General features: G+C 37.7%; 1 protein-coding gene across 1 annotated transcript in view; it reads left to right on the top strand.

Moving 5' to 3' along the window:
• oxct1a (3-oxoacid CoA transferase 1a) overlaps positions 1-21130 on the top strand; it is a 52123-nt gene that overhangs the window by 28533 nt on the left and 2460 nt on the right. Inside the window, exons 14-15 of the mRNA XM_079898080.1 lie at positions 10052-10141; positions 17161-17241. Coding sequence (XP_079754206.1) covers positions 10052-10141; positions 17161-17241 — 171 coding nt within the window. The remainder of the gene's footprint in view (positions 1-10051; positions 10142-17160; positions 17242-21130) is intronic.

Consider the following 21130-nt stretch of genomic DNA (forward strand, 5'->3'; position numbering starts at 1 on the left):
CTTTCCATCTGCATCTATTTTCCAGCCTCCTGCTGAAATTATCTCGAGAGCTTTCCTTTTGTTTTATGGAAATCAATGAGCAGCTAATGACAGAACTCACAGCATGAAATCAGAAGTGATTTATGCAAAAGATGATGTTCTTTGAGAAGCATAAATACAGATTTATGGTCTCATTTTACAGCTTTTATCTTCTCCTTTCAAGCAGAAAAAAGTTGTCACTGAGGTAGAGTAGCACTTGTACAAACCCATGAAGAGTTTAAGTTATACTGTAACATTTGGGATAACAATTGCGTAACAATTCTTTTGCATAACAAGATGCTTAACTTTTTTTTACTTCAGGATCCAGATTTTACATTTAGATTTTACTAGTGATGACCCAACAAGGTACTGTTTAAATAAATAAAGTAACTATATTTGTAAATGTATTATTATTATTATTATTATTATTACTATTACTATTATTATACTTTCTTTAATATAATGTGTTTTCCTATAATGTGTATATAATATAAAAAATACAAACACACACATACATACATACATATATATTGTATTTTTGATCAAATAAATGCAGCCTTGTTGAGCATAAATATATATATATATATAGTGTGTGTGTGTATATTTATGTATTTATTTAGGCTCTTTTTGGGACACAATCCACCAGTTGAGAACTACTTCTTTGACCACCAAAAGAACCACAATAAATAAAACTACAATTGAATTGCACAGTATACAGTGTACGCTAACATAAGCTCCAGGTAATCAGACTCACTGCATGTCAAATTAGTTTCCTTCCCATTATTAGTTTACTTGCGTTCACATTGTTCAGTACTACTCCTTACAGTCATCCAAGTATTGTCTGCATGTCTGTTAGCCTGCTATATTGGCCTGAATCCAAAGTCATTGCTTCCCTTTAGGTTATTAAAAGGGTTTCCAAGGCTTAATGAGAGTCAATGTTGGCTGTGGTTTTTTGGAGCCATTCTTCAGCTGGCTGTCGCCTGTGGCGCCTGGTCCTGCTCTCAGTTGAGGGGCTGTCGATACACAGCTGCCCTGCATACAGACATCTCTGCAGGGTTATTTATAGTTCTCCAGGGCCCTCGCCCTGTCACTGACTGATGCCTCCCAGCCTCCCGGCCCTCTGCGCGTCTCGCTTATCGAGTTTGCTTGAAGGTTATTTCTCACAAACTGGCACACATGGACCATGAGCTGCACTCTGCTTTCAGTGTTGTTTTCCCCCTCCCTGTCTCTTTTTTGTGTCCCTTGCTTTTTTAAAGTCTCCTCACTTGCACTTTGATAAGGCCAAAATGTGAAACATACACTGATATAAAGAGATTACACTCATGAAACATGTGCTAGTTAATGTGTCTGAGATGGCGAAGATATGGATTTGTGAGCTGATAACATTTAAATTAAAGCATTTTTCAGAGGCGTTTATCCAAAGTGACAGTGACAGAGCATTCAGAGTATAGAATTTATCACTTGTAATCAATTTACACAAAGTGTAATCAAACACCTGACCTTGGTGTTGCTAGTGCCTTGCTGTACCAATCAAGCTACAGTCCCCCTATAATAGAGCTTCAACGAGTTCCATCCATCCATCCATCCATCCATCCATCCATCCATCCATCCATCCATCCATCCATCCATCCATCCATCCATCCATCCATCCATCCATCCATCCATCCATCCATCCATCCATCCATCCATCCATCCATCCATCCATCCATCCATCCATCCATCCATCCATCCATCCATCCATCCATCCATCCATCCATCCATCCATCCATCCATCCATCCATCCATCCATCCATCCATCTGTGCGGACATCAGGATTTATCAAAGATAAATGGATTTGCATGCAGTGCCACAGAGTGTGCTGTTCTAAGCTGTCTTTAGCCTTTAAACTCTTAATGAATCAGACAAGCCTGGCAGACTAATCACAATAATCCCTCCAATTACTGTGGGCTCCCCGGCCACCTCTCAAGACTAAAAGGACAACAGACTGTAATGTAGCCAGAGGGCCTGGAGCTGGAAGACTCATATTATAGAGAGGAACGGGGACATTACTCAACCCCTCCTCTTCCATCTGCTCATCGACTGATAGCAACTCTCGTTCTCCTCAGTATCCCAAAAATGAACAATTTCGACAGGGGGCCAGTACCAGTAAAAGAAGAAGAGTTGTGACAGGGTGTGGCAGATTGAGCTATTATTTTGGGGAGATTTTTGTGGGTAACTGTTGTTCAGCTGTTATTATTAATTGTCACTTTTAAGACCATTAGTCAGCAAATCCTCTGTAAGCACCACAGGGTGTTATGATGGCGACAGGTATGAAGGTTAATATTTAATTTAACCAAGCTGACATGTTGCTAAAACACAGATCACCAATGCATTACTCACTTTCCAAACCCACACCAGAAAACCTGTGGCAATGTTTTGAACATAGAGAGTCAACTGTCACGCATGCATGCATTCATTTGAACGTTAACAACAGAATTCATGTTGCATCTTGTGCAGCATCTTGCGCTTGACACAGAGTTCTAAAGACTTAGCACTCAAGTTAAAAGAAGTTTAACTTTTAAAAAACGTGCTTTGTTTTTTCTCATTCCACTGCCAGTGTTTCATGTTTTTCAATGCAAAAACACATGCAGTGTGAATTGCCACTTTGACCTATCAAATGTCATTTTTATTTTTGTGCTGTTGATTGTGGAGGACGCACTGCCTCTATTGCATCCTCAGAAAATGCCCCGAAAGCATTGGTAAAGGGGATTATGAATTAGCATTCATAATGTTCCAGGACAGCTTAATCCAAAAACAAATGTACATCAGCCTTGAGCTCTCTGAAGAACTGGTTGGCATTCATTGGTAAAGGAAGGATTTTGCTTGTTTTTTATGGTGAAGCTGTTTTTTTGTTTTTTTTATGGACAAGAAAAAGGGAAAATTCCTCGCTTTATAGTCACGATGTGCCTTTAATTATAATGTACAACACTGATGCAAAAAATGGGGGTCGAACATGTTCTGAACTAGATGAAATAGTCCCGCTTGCTTCCACATCCCAACACCCACACACTCTCTTGTAAAAAGATGATTCATGTGCACAAACCTGAGTTGGGACTCTCTAACTCTTGACCCTCATTCAGAAATGGCTCTCATACAGCCTTTCAGCAAACCCAGACGCAAAATTATAGTCCACTTCAAATTACCCATTACCTGACAGAACTTAAGGCCACAGAAGCTGCTCAGTCTCTGCATCTTGTTCTCTTTTATATGTTTCATGGCTTTCAATTTAATGCATTATTTAGTACAGTTAATTACATAGAAATATCACGCTAAAATTGTATTTAATCATGGCCCTTGACCAATATGTACAATATGGCTATTTTTTTATTTTTTTGAATGAAATTCTATTCATGTTATTTGAATATATATATATATATATATATATATATATATATATATATATATATATATATAGTTTTCATAATCAACATGTTGGATGCTGAAGAAATTGGCAAGAATAAAGATCTGACTCTTGACAAGAGCCAAATTGTTATGGGAGGGCAACTGAGATGGCTTTATCTCTGAAACGGCAAGGCTTCTGTGTTGCTCCCGGTCAGCAGTGGTGAGAATTTACCAAAAGTGGTCTGAGAGGGACAAACTACAAACGGGTGACAGGGTGTTGGGCACCCAAGGCTCATCGATGCACGAGGGCAACAAAGGCTATCCTGTCTGGTCCAAGCCAAAAGAAGCTCTACTGTGGCACAAGTCATACAAAATTTTAATGATTGTTATGGGAGGAATATGTCAACACACAGTGCGTCTCACTCTATTGCATATGGGGCTGTGTAGCCGCAGACCAATCAGAGCGCCTGATGACCCATAAACACTGTCGAAAGTGCCTACAATGGGCACGCGAGTGTCTAAATGGGACATTGGAGCAGTAGAAGAAGTTATCTGGTCCGATTAGTCCCGTATTGTTTTACATCACGTGGACAGCTGTGTACTAGCTCGCCGTTTACCTGGGGAAGTGATGGCACCAGGATTCACTGTGGGAGGACAACAAGGAGGGAGTGGGATGCTCTGGACAATGCTCTGCTGGGAAACCCTGAGTCCGGCCATTCATGTGGACGTCAATTTGACACATGCCATCGTGGCGAGCAGGACGAGGCCGAGGGTCGTGGGAGAACGGTGCGGGGCCGGTGGCGTGATTGCTGATGAGCGACACCTGTGCAACGCACCGGTCTCTTATCTCTCACAGAGGAGCGGAAGAATAAAAGGTGGAGCGACGATCGTGAAGGATGAGAGAGGACCAGGCCTGGACTATTTTATTTGCGGTTTTGTTTTATTATGTGTGACAGCAGTCGACCGTGAGGAGCTATTTATTTATTTATTTATTTTATTAAAAGTGTTTGAATGTTCGCCAGTTCCCGCCTCCTTCTTCCCACAACATCGAATTGCGTTACACTGGTGCCGAAACCAGGGATGAAGGAGGTACGCGCTGTCAAAGAGCTTATTCTCTCTTTACAAAGAGAGTCAGTTTCGCTTTTGAATATGCTCGCTTTTCACTTTCACTTTTATATAAATAATGCAACAAAGCTTGTTTTGGCTGAAAATAGTGTCATTGTCCAGGCTAAGTAAGTTCAGTGTTGATTCATTTCCATTGTAAAATCATCTGGCCAACAAACGACCAGTACAAGATTATGATTCAGGCAGCATTACAGGTCAGAAGTAAGATTGGATCGGAACATTCAAAATACTTAATCCAGTTCCATCTGGTTGAATATCTGATTCATCATGCCAGTATGGAGACGGATTTGTTGAGGATCAGTGCCACTGGCTGTCATGTCGATGAAGCCTTTACAGGGTCTAGTTGTCTAGTCTAGTTGACACTCTGCTGACACTTCAGGGATGCGTTGTGTCAAGGCACAGGTCCTCCGGCCCGGATCTGGCTGACTACCGGCTGTAAACCTCGGGATAAACAGAGAGACTAATATTAGCGTAGATGCCATTCTTCTTATGATATAACGAGTACATCGGGTGTTATAGGAAGTGTTCCCGGTTCCGGCTGACATACTTTATGCAGCCTAACAATCATTTAAATTATTTGAATAATAGAAATTGATTATGCATTATGTGTATGCAAGGTTAAAGAGATGTGTTTCTGCTTCCCGAACAATTCTAGGAAGGCTGTTCCAAAGTTTAGGTGCTAAATAGGAAAAGGATTATCAACTGGCCAGAATTTTGAGATAGCAATAGACGTGAAGGACTATAATGCGTTAAGAGCTCGCTCAAATACTGGGGCTAAACCATTTAGTGCTTTGAAAATAATTAGCAAAAGATTTTAAAATGTATACAGTGTTTAATAGGGAGCTACTGCAGTGTTGACTGAACCGGGCTAAAATGGTCATAATTCCTGGTTCTAGTAAGAACTCTAGCTTCTGCGTTTTGTACCATTTGGAGTTTGTTTATTCAGCATGCAGGGCAACCACCCAGTAGAGCTTTACAATAATCTAGCCTTGAGGTCATGAATGCATGAACTAACTAAGAAAGGCGGAAGAACACCCAGTGTATCACTCTCTGCTGCGTTTGGGGCTGCATAGCTGCAGACTGGTCACAGTGCCCATGATGACCTCTGTCCACTGCCGAAAGGTTAATGCATGATGAGGTTAATGATGATGGAATTTTATTTTTTGGAATATTTTTGGAAATTTATTTTAATTTATAAATGTATTTTATGCCTTTTAACTACTTTTTTTTTTTGGGACTCCTTGATATATAATTAGGAAGTGACAGTGGGTTATATGCTGCACAGAGGCAAGCCACCTTGCCAAAAGGTTATGTTTCTGGTTAATAGTTTAAAAAAAAGAAAGAACATGAAATGTTATACCATAAAGTTCACAGGTCCTTCAAGATGTGAAGACTTATTCAATTTTCTGCAGATGTTCAGCTCTGTTAAACTACACAGCCTTTTGTCACACTGTCACTGGCGCTTCATTTGTTGTCTAGGAAACGGCATTAACGCGAGCCACTGTTGAATCACCACACATTTAAATGTCCAGCCAGTTTGTGTAGGAGAGAATGAGTTTAGAGGAGCGGATAAGGACGCAAGCCGACAAAAGGAAATTGCCTGAAGTGAAGGGCATAATTTCTTGTCTTCATCAGTAGGCATGAAATTCAAGGATAGTGTGATTTACAGGGGAAATATTTGATGAGTTGTCATGGAAACTCTCAGTCTGCTGTCCACTAAAGTTGCGGGGTTTTTTCATGTGAAAAATCCCCTCAACACATATATACACACACACACACCCACACAGCACTTCCATGTGGCACTTTCCCAACGTGTAAACAGCTCTCCTTCCAGAATGTGCCTCCTTCAAAGACTGCATAAATGAAGAAAAAATAAAAAAGCCCATGCAGGTGTTTGCACTTGGACCTTTTCCTTTTCACTTTGCTCCCAGTTATTTATTTGAATGCTTGTCAAGCTCTCTGTGGTAACAGCCAACGGTGATGATAAGAGCTTGAAGGTTGATTGATTGATTTGCACTTTGTGGTTTTGAGAGAGACTCTTGGACCATTTTTAACTGGTTAATGCATTATGATTCATCATCTGACAAATGACAGTTCAAGTTTCATATCCATTTACGTCATTTGATGGAATTTGTGAACCATATGGCACCTCTTATTTTCTATTGTTATTAAGTTATAAGAAAGACATATGTAGGGCGGGGTATCAGCAACTACATCAAGATACATTTCAATGAATACCTCACAAAAATTAATTTGGATTGCAATTAAAATACTGCTTAAAACTAGTTTTTAACTAATATTAGTCTTTAAATACTAATAAAAAGTCAAATATAACAAAATGATGCCAGTTCAAAAGAAACATTGAACTTTAAAGACTACACTGAGCTTGTAATGTAAACCGCATGCATGGGAAAGATTTTGAAGAACTGCACTGAAGATCTGCAACTTATCTGTCAATTAACAATTGAGCCAAATTTGGAACCTTTAAATGTGCTGAAAATATTTTTTTTGCACTTTATAATTCTTTAATGTAGTAAGTGACATATCTAGTCATGAAATGGCTGCACTCCTCTTGAAATCATTGTTATTTAAGTATTATTTGTGTTTGTCTATTATAGTGTTTATTAATATTTTAATATTTATTAGTGTTTAGCTTTTATTTTTATATTTTCCGTGTTCATTTTAATTTTAGTTTTTTTTTTTAATCAATTTAGTTGTGCTTTTGCCATTTTTATTACAACATTATTACCTTTTGAACATTTCTATTAAATTTCTAATTTCTATCTAAAGCGTGCTGACGGAAGACTTCATCCAAGCCTTTTTCTTTTTTCCCGCAAACTTTCTGTAAAAAGCAGTCCAAACTAGCCTAGAAATTTAGACGCACCCTAGCGGCAGCAACATGTATTTTGCAGCCAGGGCAGTCTAGCAACTCTCCATTGACTTTCGAGCTGCCGGCCAAAATATATGGCAAAAGTTTAATCTATCAACTAGCTCCGCTGTTGGGAAAACGCTCTGGTTGGTTGAAGCGCTGTCTTATTGCGTGCAGAGGGAATTTGAAAGACAGCTGTTTATCCCGCCCCTCGGATTGAGCCGTGTCTATGGTGAGTTGCCAGACCTAACATCTTGATGTAGGCTTGCCAGGCTAAGTCCAAACACTATCGCCATTTCTTCTTTCGTCCGCCATGTTTGTTTACTCTGTAAAGTCACGTTTGACCGCAAGAGATTTTTCGAGATTTCCCTTGTTCACAGTCCAGAAATCTGGTTGTTTGTGAATGGAATCTGTTAGTGTGTGGCATGTACTCTACTCAATATAGGAACAAAACTGTTAAATCTATGATTTTTTTTATCGTTATGTTTGTGGTCTCTCACATATTGAATCTCACAAATCTTTTAGTGTGGGCCAGCCTTAACATGTCCATGCGTTTTAGCTGATGATGACGTCATTAGTTCAACAAAACACATGTAAGGAATGACAGTGGTGATGATTTACCTCGGATACAAGCAAGAGTGAGCGTGCAGTGTATTCGTGCAGAGTGAGCTCAATCTGAGCTGCAAATGAATGGCTCGCAGTCAGCTTTCTCCACAATAGAGTTCGTTTGCAAGCAGCAGAAAGCTGCCTCCATGCAACGCACATACAGTACACAAGTGTCGTTCACCAGAGTTCTGTTTTCTTCGCAATGCATGTTTGTGATGACGTGAGATGAACGCAAAGGCACCAGGGTTTGATAGAATCGAGGGAGTGTAAAACCAACGCCTAAAACAAATACACTCAGATTCGGACCGTGGCAAACGTGCCCAGTGTGAAACCCCCCAATGGCGCTTTTCCACTGCATGGTACGGCTCGGTACGGCTCACTGTTTGGCGCTTTTCCACTGCATGGTACGGCTCGGTACGGCTCACTGTTTGGCGCTTTTCCACTGCATGGTACGGCTCGGTACGGCTCACTGTTTGGCGCTTTTCCACTGCATGGTACGGCTCGGTACGGCTCACTGTTTGGCGCTTTTCCACTGCATGGTACGGCTCGGTACGGCTCACTGTTTGGCGCTTTTCCACTGCATGGTACGGTTCACTTAAATAGTACCACCTTGGTTGAGGTTCCAAGTGTGCCGTACCGATTCTAAAATGTGACGTGTAAACACTGCAGATCACTGATTGGTCAGAGAGAATCGTCACTACCAGCGTCATTGGATTTGCAAAACAAGACACCAAACCCGCTAGCAGCAACAGCCACCGCAGTATCACAACTTTTTTGAACGACTTGCTTTAAACGACCATCACACGCAACTTGAAAAAAGAAATGGCTGAATCGTGGTCAGTAGAGGAGGTGCAGACGTTCCTCTCGTTGGTAGCCAAGGAGGAGCAGATGATGTCACGACAGTAGGTGGCGCAACTATAACGATCAGTCTATAATCCCACCCACTTTGAAGCGGTACTAACTGCAGTGGAAAAGCAAAGCGAGCCGTGCCGTGCCGAGTCTTCCCATGCAGTGGAAAAGTGAAGCGAGCCGAGCCGTACATTGCCGTACCGAGCAGTACCATGCAGTGTAAAAACTCCATAAGATTTGCCCAGCACATAAATGACTTTTCATAAACCTGTATTTAGGTCTATTAAGGACATCATCATAATTTTGCCACATATTAGGATCCTGTGATATCTTGCCATTAATATAAAGAGACTTATAATGCAAAATAATCCTCTTAATATTGTTCATAATATTAATTTTTATGAGGCATTCCACCGTATCTGACACCTGTAGTAGGAAAAACCCATCAAGTCTAGGTATTACATTTATATTCACCTCTCATGTCTGTCTCTGTTGGAGACTGAAGGAGATCATGCTGGTTGAGCTCAAGCCGAATACTTAGAGAAACAGCAGAAGACATTTTCTTAAATGAATTCCCACAGCCTATAAAATAGAGTTTGGAAATTGCTGTAAAATGACACTACAGGGGATCAGCAAGCATGAACGGTCAAAGCACTGGAAAAGATTCATTTTTCGTAGAGGAATGGCAGAATATTTAGGCATTGACTTAATGTGTTGCTTCAGGGACAGCAGGAAATGTTGTGTTGATGCATTCAAAACCGAAGCAAAATCTACATGGCACAAAACAAGTGTCATTATCAGACGTTGTGTTAAGACATGTACTCATGGATTTCTTAGCATCCGTGTGCCCAGTTTGTGTTTGTGCATGTGTCTGCATTCATGCATGTTTGTGAAAAAGCAATAAAATCAGCGTCACTGAAAAGGCCCTTTTGTTAAGTGACTCAAGCCATAGGTAATCAGGTTTATGGTTTCCTAGCAACAATGCCCTTTCAAATCTCTTCCAGAACAAACCTGACCGAGCTTTTATGTCCACCTTGAATTTAACTAAAACACATAGACCACTGTAGGATTTCATTTTAATTGTTTAATATTCTCATTTGTTTCATACAACCTGAAATATTCTGTGTTTGTAACGTAACAATGTATTTTGAAGTACATCTGTGTGTTGCTCATTTCTTGCAACATCTTTTTTGTTCCCTTCAGGGTAAGATGGTGAAAGGCATGGGAGGGGCAATGGATCTAGTGGCCAGTGCTGGAACTAAAGTGGTTGTTACAATGGAGCACTCTGCTAAGGTAGGTGTAATCATATGAGACCGCGTTATGCTGGCTTTCTATATTGCATTTGAATTTGTTAGCAGTTTGTAAATAATAGTGTAATTTGCATTTCAGACACAATGTGGATGCCTATTTGTGCTCTGCTAATGAAATTAGTTCCAAAAGAAGCCAAATTATTTTGGAATAATTTGCAAAGCATGTCACAGAGCAACTGAAAGCCATTCTGGAATGTTTCTAATTAAGACAAGCGGAACAACAAACAATACAGTGTTCTGTTATAAGCAGGGGTTCAATTTGGCCGGAATGATCCAGAATGACATTCCGATTCCGGCAGTACACACTTTCCATCTCCAGTGACTTAGTGATGACTTCAAAAAGAACCTTCATTACAAAAATTAATTACATATTTATGCTTTCCTCATAGCAGTAGCAAATTGAAAAAGTATAATACTGCTAAAAGTGTGCCGTTTCCAATATATGAACTTTCCTTCAAATGTTTTTTTTTTTCTTTTTGAAAGAAATTATTCAGCAAAGATGCATTCAGTTGATCAGAAATGACAGTAAAGACTTTTAGATTGTTGAAATGCAAACTGCTGATCAAAAAATGCTTTCTATTCATCAAAGTATCCTAAAAAAGTTTATCACGGTCTCCAGAAAATTATTGAGCTGCACAACTGTTTAATATTGATAATAATAAAAAATGCTTCTTGAGCACCAAATCAGCATATTAGAATGATTTCTGAAGGATAATGTGACACTGAAGACTGGAGTAATGATGCTGAAAATTCAGCTTTGCATCACAGGAGTAAAATTACGTTTTAAAATAGATTAAAATGGAAAACAGTCATTTTTAATTGTAATGATACTTCACAATACTATTGTTTTTACTGTATTTTTGATCAAATAAATGCAGCTTCGGTGAGCATAAGAGATTTCTTTTTCAAAAAACATTTGAAAAAATCTTACTGACCCCAAACCTTTAAATGGCAGTGTATGTTAGCAATTTTGCTTGCTATATTAAAAGTTATAGGCTGAATGCGGTCTAACCCGTTTAGAACTTAAGAGGACTTGTTTAGAAGTCTAGTTTAGAACCCGGGATCCTTCGTGTCGAAGTAAGAAACATACCACTGGACCGACATCATATAGGTATTAGTCATATTTGTATATTTACCCATGTCATGTAGTACCTTTCTAGGTCACCAGAATCACCACTAAATTGGAACTCTTTCCCTACCTTGGAAATCTCAATTTAAACCCTAGTTTAAAAAAAAAAAAAAATGTCAGCACTTTTGTAACACTGCTTAGAAAGGTTAAATAAGTGATGTCTCTTTCCCTTGAGAGGATGGCAAATCAGCTCTTGAAGATTAAAGGTATAAGACCAAAATATGTTGCATTGAACATCATTTTGCGAAGATACAATGTGGTATTTGTTGTAATTCCTATAAGTAGTTTGTTTTAAATGTAGAAGGAAGTGATGATTGCATCAATCAGTTTTAATGATTCTTATTGAGTCACATTGCATGGCACGTATTCCCTGTGAGAAGGGCATCATTATTTCCTGTGAGTGACAGAATCTCTTTTCCCTAAGCAGACAGTTGGAGAGGCGTCATTATTCTGAGAAGCTTTCAGCTGTGCAGACAGTGTCAATGGTATATGCCTCATATGTTTACAGCCTGATAGTTTCCCAAAAATGAATATTCTATCATTATTTACTCACAAAATATAATTTTTGCCATGCAGTTTATAGTTACCAGGGGCTCCAAACAGCATAAAAACAACAACAAAACAAACAAACAGGCAAACTAGGGATGCACAACACATCGGTAACCTTATTGGTTATTGCCTGGTTTAGAGACTTAAGATATTGGATATTTGCATTCTCATTTCCTCTGTTTTTACATTTAGATTAAGGCTCACTTAAAGTTCATCTTTAAATAATGTTTAACACAATACACCATTTTTCATACTGCATATAATTCTTAATGTTATGATGCCTAAATTCACCTTTAGCATTTAAAATAATTGATTTTATTTTTAAGGGTTTTATTTTTCTGAGTGTCTATTTACATCAAGTGCAAATAAATAGCCCTTCTTGTTGGCAAAGGGTATATACACTAACTCCGCCCACCATTGTCTGATTGAGCCCGACAAAATTAGAAAAGAAATCCGGTTGTTGGCGCTGGTCACGACTGACCGAAGTTCGAATCTGCCTTTTTCCATCTCATATCAGTTTGAAGAGGCATTCATTTTAAATAAAACAAAGAAAATATTCGAAAAGTGGAAATAAAGTGCCTAACAGGTATATAATAGTGGGAATCAAGTGTTTAACTGGTAGGGTTATAGGTAGGGAAGAGGAAGAGGGACAGGGACAAGTAATGTCATCCATTTATGATTTTAATAAATAATATCATTTTCATTGAATATGCTGTTATTATTGCACACTGTTGTTACAATACACTGAGGAACAAATGGTATCTGGCACTGTTTGCACTAAGTATAAATAACATTTAAAAAAAATAGTTTTTAATGTATTTAGACAAAATAGTATAGAATTTTAATTTATACATTTTTGGCCATGACATGAAAATAATTATAGGTTTAAAGGTGTCGACCACAGTTTTAATATTGGTGCATCCCTACAAGAAAGCATCATGAAAGTATCATAAAATTGGCTTACACATTTTCACCAGACGCGAGCGGTGCGATGCGACAAAAGCAAATAGAGCCCATTATAATCTGCGATCCTGTCTACTCTGGATGCCACCAATTCTTGACAGTAAACTGATGCCCCGTTATATTTCAGACGTAATTGCGCTACTTCTGACACGAAGAACAAATGGATTTGCAATGGTCGCTTTTTCGCGTATAGTATTATATATAACTTTATTGCAGACACAGGTCCATATAACACAACATACAGCATAAAAAGGGAGATACAAAAATACATAAAAATTCCATAATAGCCTATAGAATATACAGGCTATTACACCAGTGTCGTCTAAGCCTCGAAGAGTATCTATAACAGCTTTTCAGAGGATTGACAAGGGCTTCAATTATATGGTTCACTGAATTGTCCAATCGACACATAAAACCAAACATCAGTTGCCTTAAGAGTGCCTCACAGGTTGGCACTCTATTGGCCACAAACAAATGACTGGCACTATGCCACCTAGGGACACGAAGCAGCAACCTCATTGCATCATTGTATGCTACCTTTAGCCGCTGCATACTCGTTTTCTTATAGTTAGACCACAATTGAGCAGTATATAGCGGTGTGATATAGGTTCTAAACAGAGAACACTTCACAGAGTCAGAACACATATAAAACTTCCTTATGAGCATATTGGCTTGAGCATAAATTTTACAGCGCTGACGGTATAGGTCTTTGTCATCTGTCCAGTCATTAGATATAACATGACCTAAGTATTTAACTACCTCACACACAGCAAGAGGGCTGTCTGACAAATAAAAAGTCGGAAAAGTTGATTTATTGTCCTCATTGCTTCTAACTACCATTATGTGGCTTTTCTTAGTGTTATATTTAATATCATAATCTAAGCCATATTGCGAGCAGACTTTCAGCATCTGCTGCAGCCCAGCGCTGTATGGACAGAGCAGGACAAGATCGTCTGCATACATTAGATGATTAACAACAGTGTTACCCACAAGACAGCCAGTTTTTAACCTATTTAACTGGTCTGACAGATCATCCATATAGACATTAAATAAAATAGGAGACATAATTCCTCCTTGTCTCACTCCATTACTGACATGAAACGGAGCAGATACAACATTATCCCATTTAACCTGAAACGTTTGATGGGCATACCAAAACACTAAAATTCTCACTAAAAATATAGGAGAACCTCTATCAAGCAATTTTACAAGCAATTTTTATCAAGCAGTAGACAGCCTCTAGCTGTTGTAGCGTGGTAACTGTGGTGTCCAGTGCAGACATGGTGTCATGCTTTATATTTCACATTTTTTGAAGCCTTTCAATAGCTTTGTATGGCTTTAGAAGATTTGTAATAATACTGCATGAGTCACATTACATTACATTTCCTGCTGCTTTTATGGTACCCTTTTGTAGCTTGACAGCCTTATGAACTGTGATTGAATGGAATGAGCTCTGTAAAGATTCTTCAAAAACCTTTGACAGCATGCGGTTTGGAACGACGTGAGGGTTCTCTTTACTATTCCATTAAACGGTTCTTTAGGTACAGCTTTATTAGTATATGCAGTGCATTTGCAGTGTTTCAATTCAACTCACATGCTGTAAAGAAACTGCCTCAAATGAAATCCTCATGCTGTCTGTTTTAATAAAATTAGTGGTGCACTGAAAAAAAAAAACATTCAAACATAGATTTGGATGCTTTGCTATGTCCATCATCAAAACACCCTATTGAACATAAATGAGAGTTCAGTGTTCCCATCTGTGAAATGTGCTTAAATTTGTTCAAGGGTCGCGAATAGTCTCGTTTATGACGGTGGTGACATAATTCCCTTCACACCACTCAGATCGCATTAGCCCAGGCAGAGATGGAGTGAAAGACAAGAGGGATGGGCATAGAAAGATATGGCTGCTGTTCACATGCTGCCCTTGCTTTGTTCATGCTGGCAGTGGCTGCCCTTTTGGAAGGCTAACAGGGCCAGCTGCCTGCCCCTGGTGGGATGAGCTCTCTGGACATGAGTAGAATTAACCACCATCAACTATCTAATTATTATCTCCTGATCCAAAAGAACATGGAGTCGGCAGGGCCAGTGTATCCATTACGGTCAATGATGAACACAGCTAGCTTTGAGTGTTTTCTGTAGCCTACCCATTGGCTGAGTGGAGGATGAATTTAATTTCAGGATTCAATTGAGAATTCCTTTTTTACTTTTAATTCCTAAATCTAAATTCTAAATCGGCCATGCAGAATTGAAATTCAAATTTATAATCAAAATGGAATGTAGTGTAAATTAAAAATGTACAAAAATGTATTATCGTAGTATTTTTTTACTATTATATTACTAAATTACTAAAAATTGATATCTTATCTATCTTGACAATTCCATTTAATGAACTGAAAGGCAGTGAATTCTTAAATCTTGAATTTTAGATCACCTTGGTGATCGACAGTCCTCATTATTATGTATTAATATTAGGGCTGTCAAAGTTAACGCATGCGATTAATTCAAAATCCTTAAAACAGTTTAGCGCAAATAAATTACTGAAGCATGTGAAATTGCATCATTAGCATAATCTTAGAAGTCTGGAGTTTATCACTGAGCATCTACAATGACGCGAGCACATGTAACCCTGGTAGGCGGGAATTTCTATTCTAACCCTTTAACAGGAGCTCTGTCATATTGTGTTTTGTTCTGAAGAGCGCGAGCACTCAAGCATTGCGCTGTGTGAAATACAGACTGAACGGAACGTCAAAACATCCAACCGCTGGCCAGAAGATATGCAAATTACGTTTCTTGGCTGGATAAAGCAAACCAGCGTCTCGCTAGTAAAGTTTTGATGGATGAGGATGAATTCGCAGCACAGAGTTCACCAAACTTGAACTTTGGAACGCAGCGAAATGCAAAAACTTTTCGCCATGAGCTTGCGTTTCCGGTCTGACGCATTCGCATGCGTTTGAATGGAAGTCAGTGGAACTTGTGACAATTGCAGTGTGACCGCTCCTTTACAGTAAGTCCGTTATGTGGATGCACAAACAAACCTCGTATGTGCACTCTTGACGCACTGATCGCATATTGTATTTATGCACAAACACATTTCAGTACATTCACGTTGTTTCCACACACATTCAGGATAATGTTTTGATTTGTCATGAGTATGTTGCTGTGTAAATCTAAATGGATCCGTGTACTGTAGTAGGTATTTGCATAATTTGGTTATTTGCTGTCCTTTTGGAAAGACACTTAAATTTACCTTGAAAGCAGAAAATAGTTTTGTGAGAATCACCTGGTTTACTTTGATGGATACAGCAAATGATGAACAAATGAACGTGTTAAAGGGTACATAACATGCACAGTTTCACCTAATCTCATGTTAATCTTGAGTACCTATAGAGTAGTAGTGCATCCTTAATATATCCAAAAAGTGTTTAGTTTTATTATATTTATAATAGAAAAATACAGCTTTCCGATTCTCTCCGGAAAAAGCCGAAGTCCTGGAGGCGGAGCTATAGAGTCAAGCGGTAGTGCTTGATTTCCAGCAAAAGACAGAAATCTGATCCAGTTGTACTTACATGAATGGGGTCTTTTATCACTGGGACCGCTCCACGTTTTAATAGCAAACGATTTGCAAATCCAGCGTCGACCTGAGCCTTGTTAATAAAACATTCGTCACTGAAACGACCAGAACACACAACCGCACTTCCTACACTCCGTTGCTGCCCCGGAAAAACAAACTGCATCCACTGTTCCTGTAACACTGGGTTCTTTAGAAAACTGAACACGGTAAGCTTTCCCTCACATCCAAAAACACACTTTTTTGGAGACATTCTTGAACAAATCCTATGCAGCGCTGGCTGCCGATGATTTCCTGTTGAAGCGCGTTGATGTGCGCGGTCTCGCTCTCCTCTGGTCGACGTGTGCGCGGGCGCGCTTTTCCGAGAGAAATGCTCATATAAGGAGTTCCACTCTGGTCTACGTCATTAGATCCACGGTCGAAAAAAAACCAGCCGAAACTTGTACCAACCCGGAAGTAAGATTTTCGGCACAGAAATTCTCCGTTATTCGTCCAAAATATTTTTTTTTAAACTTTGCCCATGTTTAGCATGAGAATCCATCTCTTTAACACTGTAAACAACTCTGAATACATGAAACACCATTGTACCCCCCCTTTAAACAAGATAAATGGTGTATGCTTAATTTCATGATTCATCAAACGCACAAAAGGTTGTGATCACAATTTTAAAAAATTATCTACTGACAGCCCTAATTTATATATTTATTTATATGGATTGAAAGACGTTTTATTTTTTGATTTATTCTACAGTATATTTTATAGTCTTTGTTTTGTTATTTGATGTATTTCGTAGGGTGGTAAACACAAGATCATGGAGAAATGCAATCTGCCTCTGACCGGAAAACAGTGTGTGGACCGTATAATCACAGAAAAGGTGAGTTTTGATATAAAACATTCATTGTTTTTGCCCTTTTAGCATTAGGAGACTGCTTTAATTAACAGCCCACACCAGTCTCTTCTGGTACAGAATAAATGTCATCTATTCAGCAGCTTATCACTTCATCAATATACCGAATCAGCCTCGGATTAAACTTCAGTCACCACAGTGAAAAGCTTTGAAAATGGCTCTTTTTGCTCTTTTCTCTTAACGCATGTGCAAAGACATAAAGAGACATTACCAATTGTAATGACACTGCACATAGGCAGTAGAAAATGGAAATCTAATTATCGGACCAACCCTAATCAAATCTCCTGATCGGAGCGACATTACACTTCGACATATTTTTTCAAACACAGAGCTCTTTAATGTGAATGTTACTTAATAATATTATCAGCCCTGCCACATGGCCAAGGATCGGAGAGCTGGGAAAATCCCAGCTGGATTGTGGAGAGTAAGGATTTGTTGTCCTCTCATCTCATCAAAAAAGCCTTAGGAGATGGTCCAGGGGCTCTTGAATGACACAGCTGTTTATAGGCTATCTCAGCTGCTCAGAGCTGCTGGTTTTTATGGACTGCTGCTGGCACTCGTCGAGCCGGCCTCTCGTCTCACCAGTGTTATCACAGCAGTCTTACCTGCCTTCCTCCCCTCCTTACCATTTAGTCTTCACTCTGTCCCCTACTTCCTCTTTATATGCTTTGCCAGCGTTTGCTTTTGTAACAGTCACACAACGTGGTTTCTAATGAAAGGATTCTGTCAACATTTATAAAGGTTAGAGCTCTCCAGCTACACTGCCACCACCTTCTATTCAGCCTGTGTTTGTCATGCCACCCTGCTGTTTAACATAGCCCCTGTCTGTCAGCCTAACAAGCTGAGCTTCAGCCCTGGTAATAAGAACCGCTCGGATGTTTAACCTTCATGTTCTGCGAGACCCCAAGGCCGCTGTAGTAGCTCAAGAAACATGAAGTATCTGCTTGATACTTGGTGGCTTTTTCTAATCTTAAGAGGGCTGATTACAAAGAACTGATTATAATTTCAACATGATAACAGAAGAATGTTATCAAGTTGAAATTATAATCAGTTCTTTGTAATCAGTTCTCATAAGATTAGAAAAAGCCATTAAGTATCATAATAACAAAATGTTATATTTTGTCTGTTTGGGGTCTCGGATATTACAGATTAATTTGCACGTTAACATTTTCTGATGGCTGTTCCATACAACTGTGATATAGTTGTTTATTTTAGTTATCATATAGTTTAGTTATCATATTACTTATTTAGTTATCATCTTCATTTGGTAATTTACACCCTGTTGTTGGTTATTATTTTGTTGAATAACACTAAAAAAATTATGTTTTTGAAAAAATGTCTCATGTTCACTAAGGCTGTATTTGTTTGACAAAAAATACAGTAAAAACAGTAATATCATGAAATATTATTAGAATTTAAAATTACTTATCTTTTTTATATATATATTTTTAAATGTAACATTCTTGTGATGGCAAAGCTGGCAAAGTCTTCAGTGTCACATGATTCAGAAATCATTATAATATGCTGCTTTGGTGCTCAAGAAACATTTTTTATCATTATCAGTGTTGAAAACCATTGTGCTGTGATTTTTAAGTGGTTCTTTGACTAATAGAAAGTTCAAAAGAACATTTATTTGAAATATTTTAATTGAATGCATCCTTACTGAATTAAAGTATTAATTTCTTTCGAAAAATCTTACTGAACTCAAGATTTTGAAAGTTTATGTATATTTTTCTGCAGAAACAATATCATTATTCTTCTGAATAAATAATTTTCTGAATCATAGTAATAATAAATTAAAAAATCATGCTTTCTTTGATACAATGACCTAACAAGGAAATACAGCTTTTATCAATGAAGTTGATGGTAATTTAAGTATATTATTGTTCGTTGTGAATGTTAATTCATATTTATTCTCGATACATTGACTAATTGAAATATTAAAACAATACATTAAAAATGTATTTGTATATGCAGAAATTAACATTAAGATAAATGCTGAAAATGCAGTGTTTATTTTTAATTAATTAACATGAATGCTTAAAATAATTTTAAGGGAAAATAAGAAGTACTGTACAACGGGGCTAAAGGCACACCTTAAGAAAAATGTGAAAAATTCCCATAGTGTATGACTGCAGAAAAATATATATGTTTGTATTGAACATTTATGGAGCAGCAGATTTTGTGTGAAAATAAATTTAGTTAAAAAAATGTTATAAATGTATACGAGGTGGAAAGGTGGGCCTTTTACCCCACACATGGGGTAACAGGCACACGGTATTCATACAAATACTTTAGCTAAAATAATATGTTTTTAATCATGTCTAAGTTAATACTTGTTCAAATAATCACTTTAGCAAAGTTTGCACTATTTTCTGTTTATTTTGATAAATAAAAGTATAATTTTGTTCAATAAATATACTGTCATTAAAATGTAATATAAAAATATATATTTGAAAATACATTAACAAAATTATTTTAAAAAGTAAAGATTCTGAAAGCATTAAATGAGATCCATAATAATTTAATATAGATTTACAGTAGTACCATTAAATCATATCTTATTATATGACATTATTAATATCATATTTTTTAAATATGATGGTTTCATTATTATAAATATGGTGATTATCTCTAAGGTGGACACCCAACTTAATATATGATATTTACTATCTGAAATGGAAAAGTCAGCATTATCATGTTAATTATTGTGCCTTTCGCCCCAACAGCAAATACCATACTTTTACACATTCTTCAAAAATGAATCTCATTTGCTGCTTAAATCTACAACATTGTAAAAAACAACAACACATGAATCAATTAAGTTAAACAAACATAATTTGTTCATGTAACTTCAACATCATGGAATGTAATCATTTTAAGTGACCCAATGAAGTAGTCTCAAGTGAATTTCAAAAGACTCAAATTCATATATACATTCATCCTATAAGATTTCATTTCTTTTAGTGTCTCACATTTGAGACTACAGCTAGCTATTAGCTTGCAATAGCACTTATTAGCATCTGAAATGCTAAGACTTACATGCTCCTTCAGCCAAAGCAGTTAAATATATCTGAATCAGTCCACACCCTAACCAAATGCTCCACTATTCTCCACAATGGTAACTCACTGTAATTTAAATGGTTCAAATAACCAAATGTTAATGGTTCCAATGTAATTGACCATTAAACACAATTACACACTATCAAGTCTTCCCCTTTTCTCATTTTCTCAAAAACACATAAAATAACACTTAATTTCAACATTTATTCTCTCTTAATTCAGCCAAATGCAAAGCATGCTGGCAACTAACAAGCACCACCCAGTTTTAATTAATGCAACACAAATCATTCATGTAATCCAACACAAACGGATTAAGTAAACTTAAATTTTACATATATTTAAGCAGATTGAACACAATCAAATTAAGTTAAGACAAAATGTATAGCAATTGTGTTGCTTAAGCTCATTTTAACTAAGCAGTTTAAACAAGCAGCAAAAATCATTTTTTTCAGTGAAGGATCAGATCATTTCCACGTGCATCTTGAAAAGCAGATGTTTTGGAAAGTGCTATGGCAAGTTTTTGTGCCGTCTAGTGGTTTAGAGGAAAATAAAATCAAAGGAGACTTTTACCCAGTGGAGCCTTTAACCCCATTGTACCCTACATTACTGCTGATCCCAAACATAAAGACTGTAAAGTCACTCTCAGAAGAACATGAGGGTTAACCTGTCTTTTTGAACCTCCCACAAAAATATTACAAAGAAAGAGCAACTGTTCAAGCCAATCAATGAAACTTTTCATATGTTAGTTAATGGACTTATTATTATTATTATTATAAGATGCTTTTCATGTGTT

Source organism: Squalius cephalus, assembly GCF_949319135.1.
Source record: "Squalius cephalus genome assembly, chromosome: 16".
Lineage (NCBI taxonomy): Eukaryota > Metazoa > Chordata > Actinopteri > Cypriniformes > Leuciscidae > Squalius > Squalius cephalus.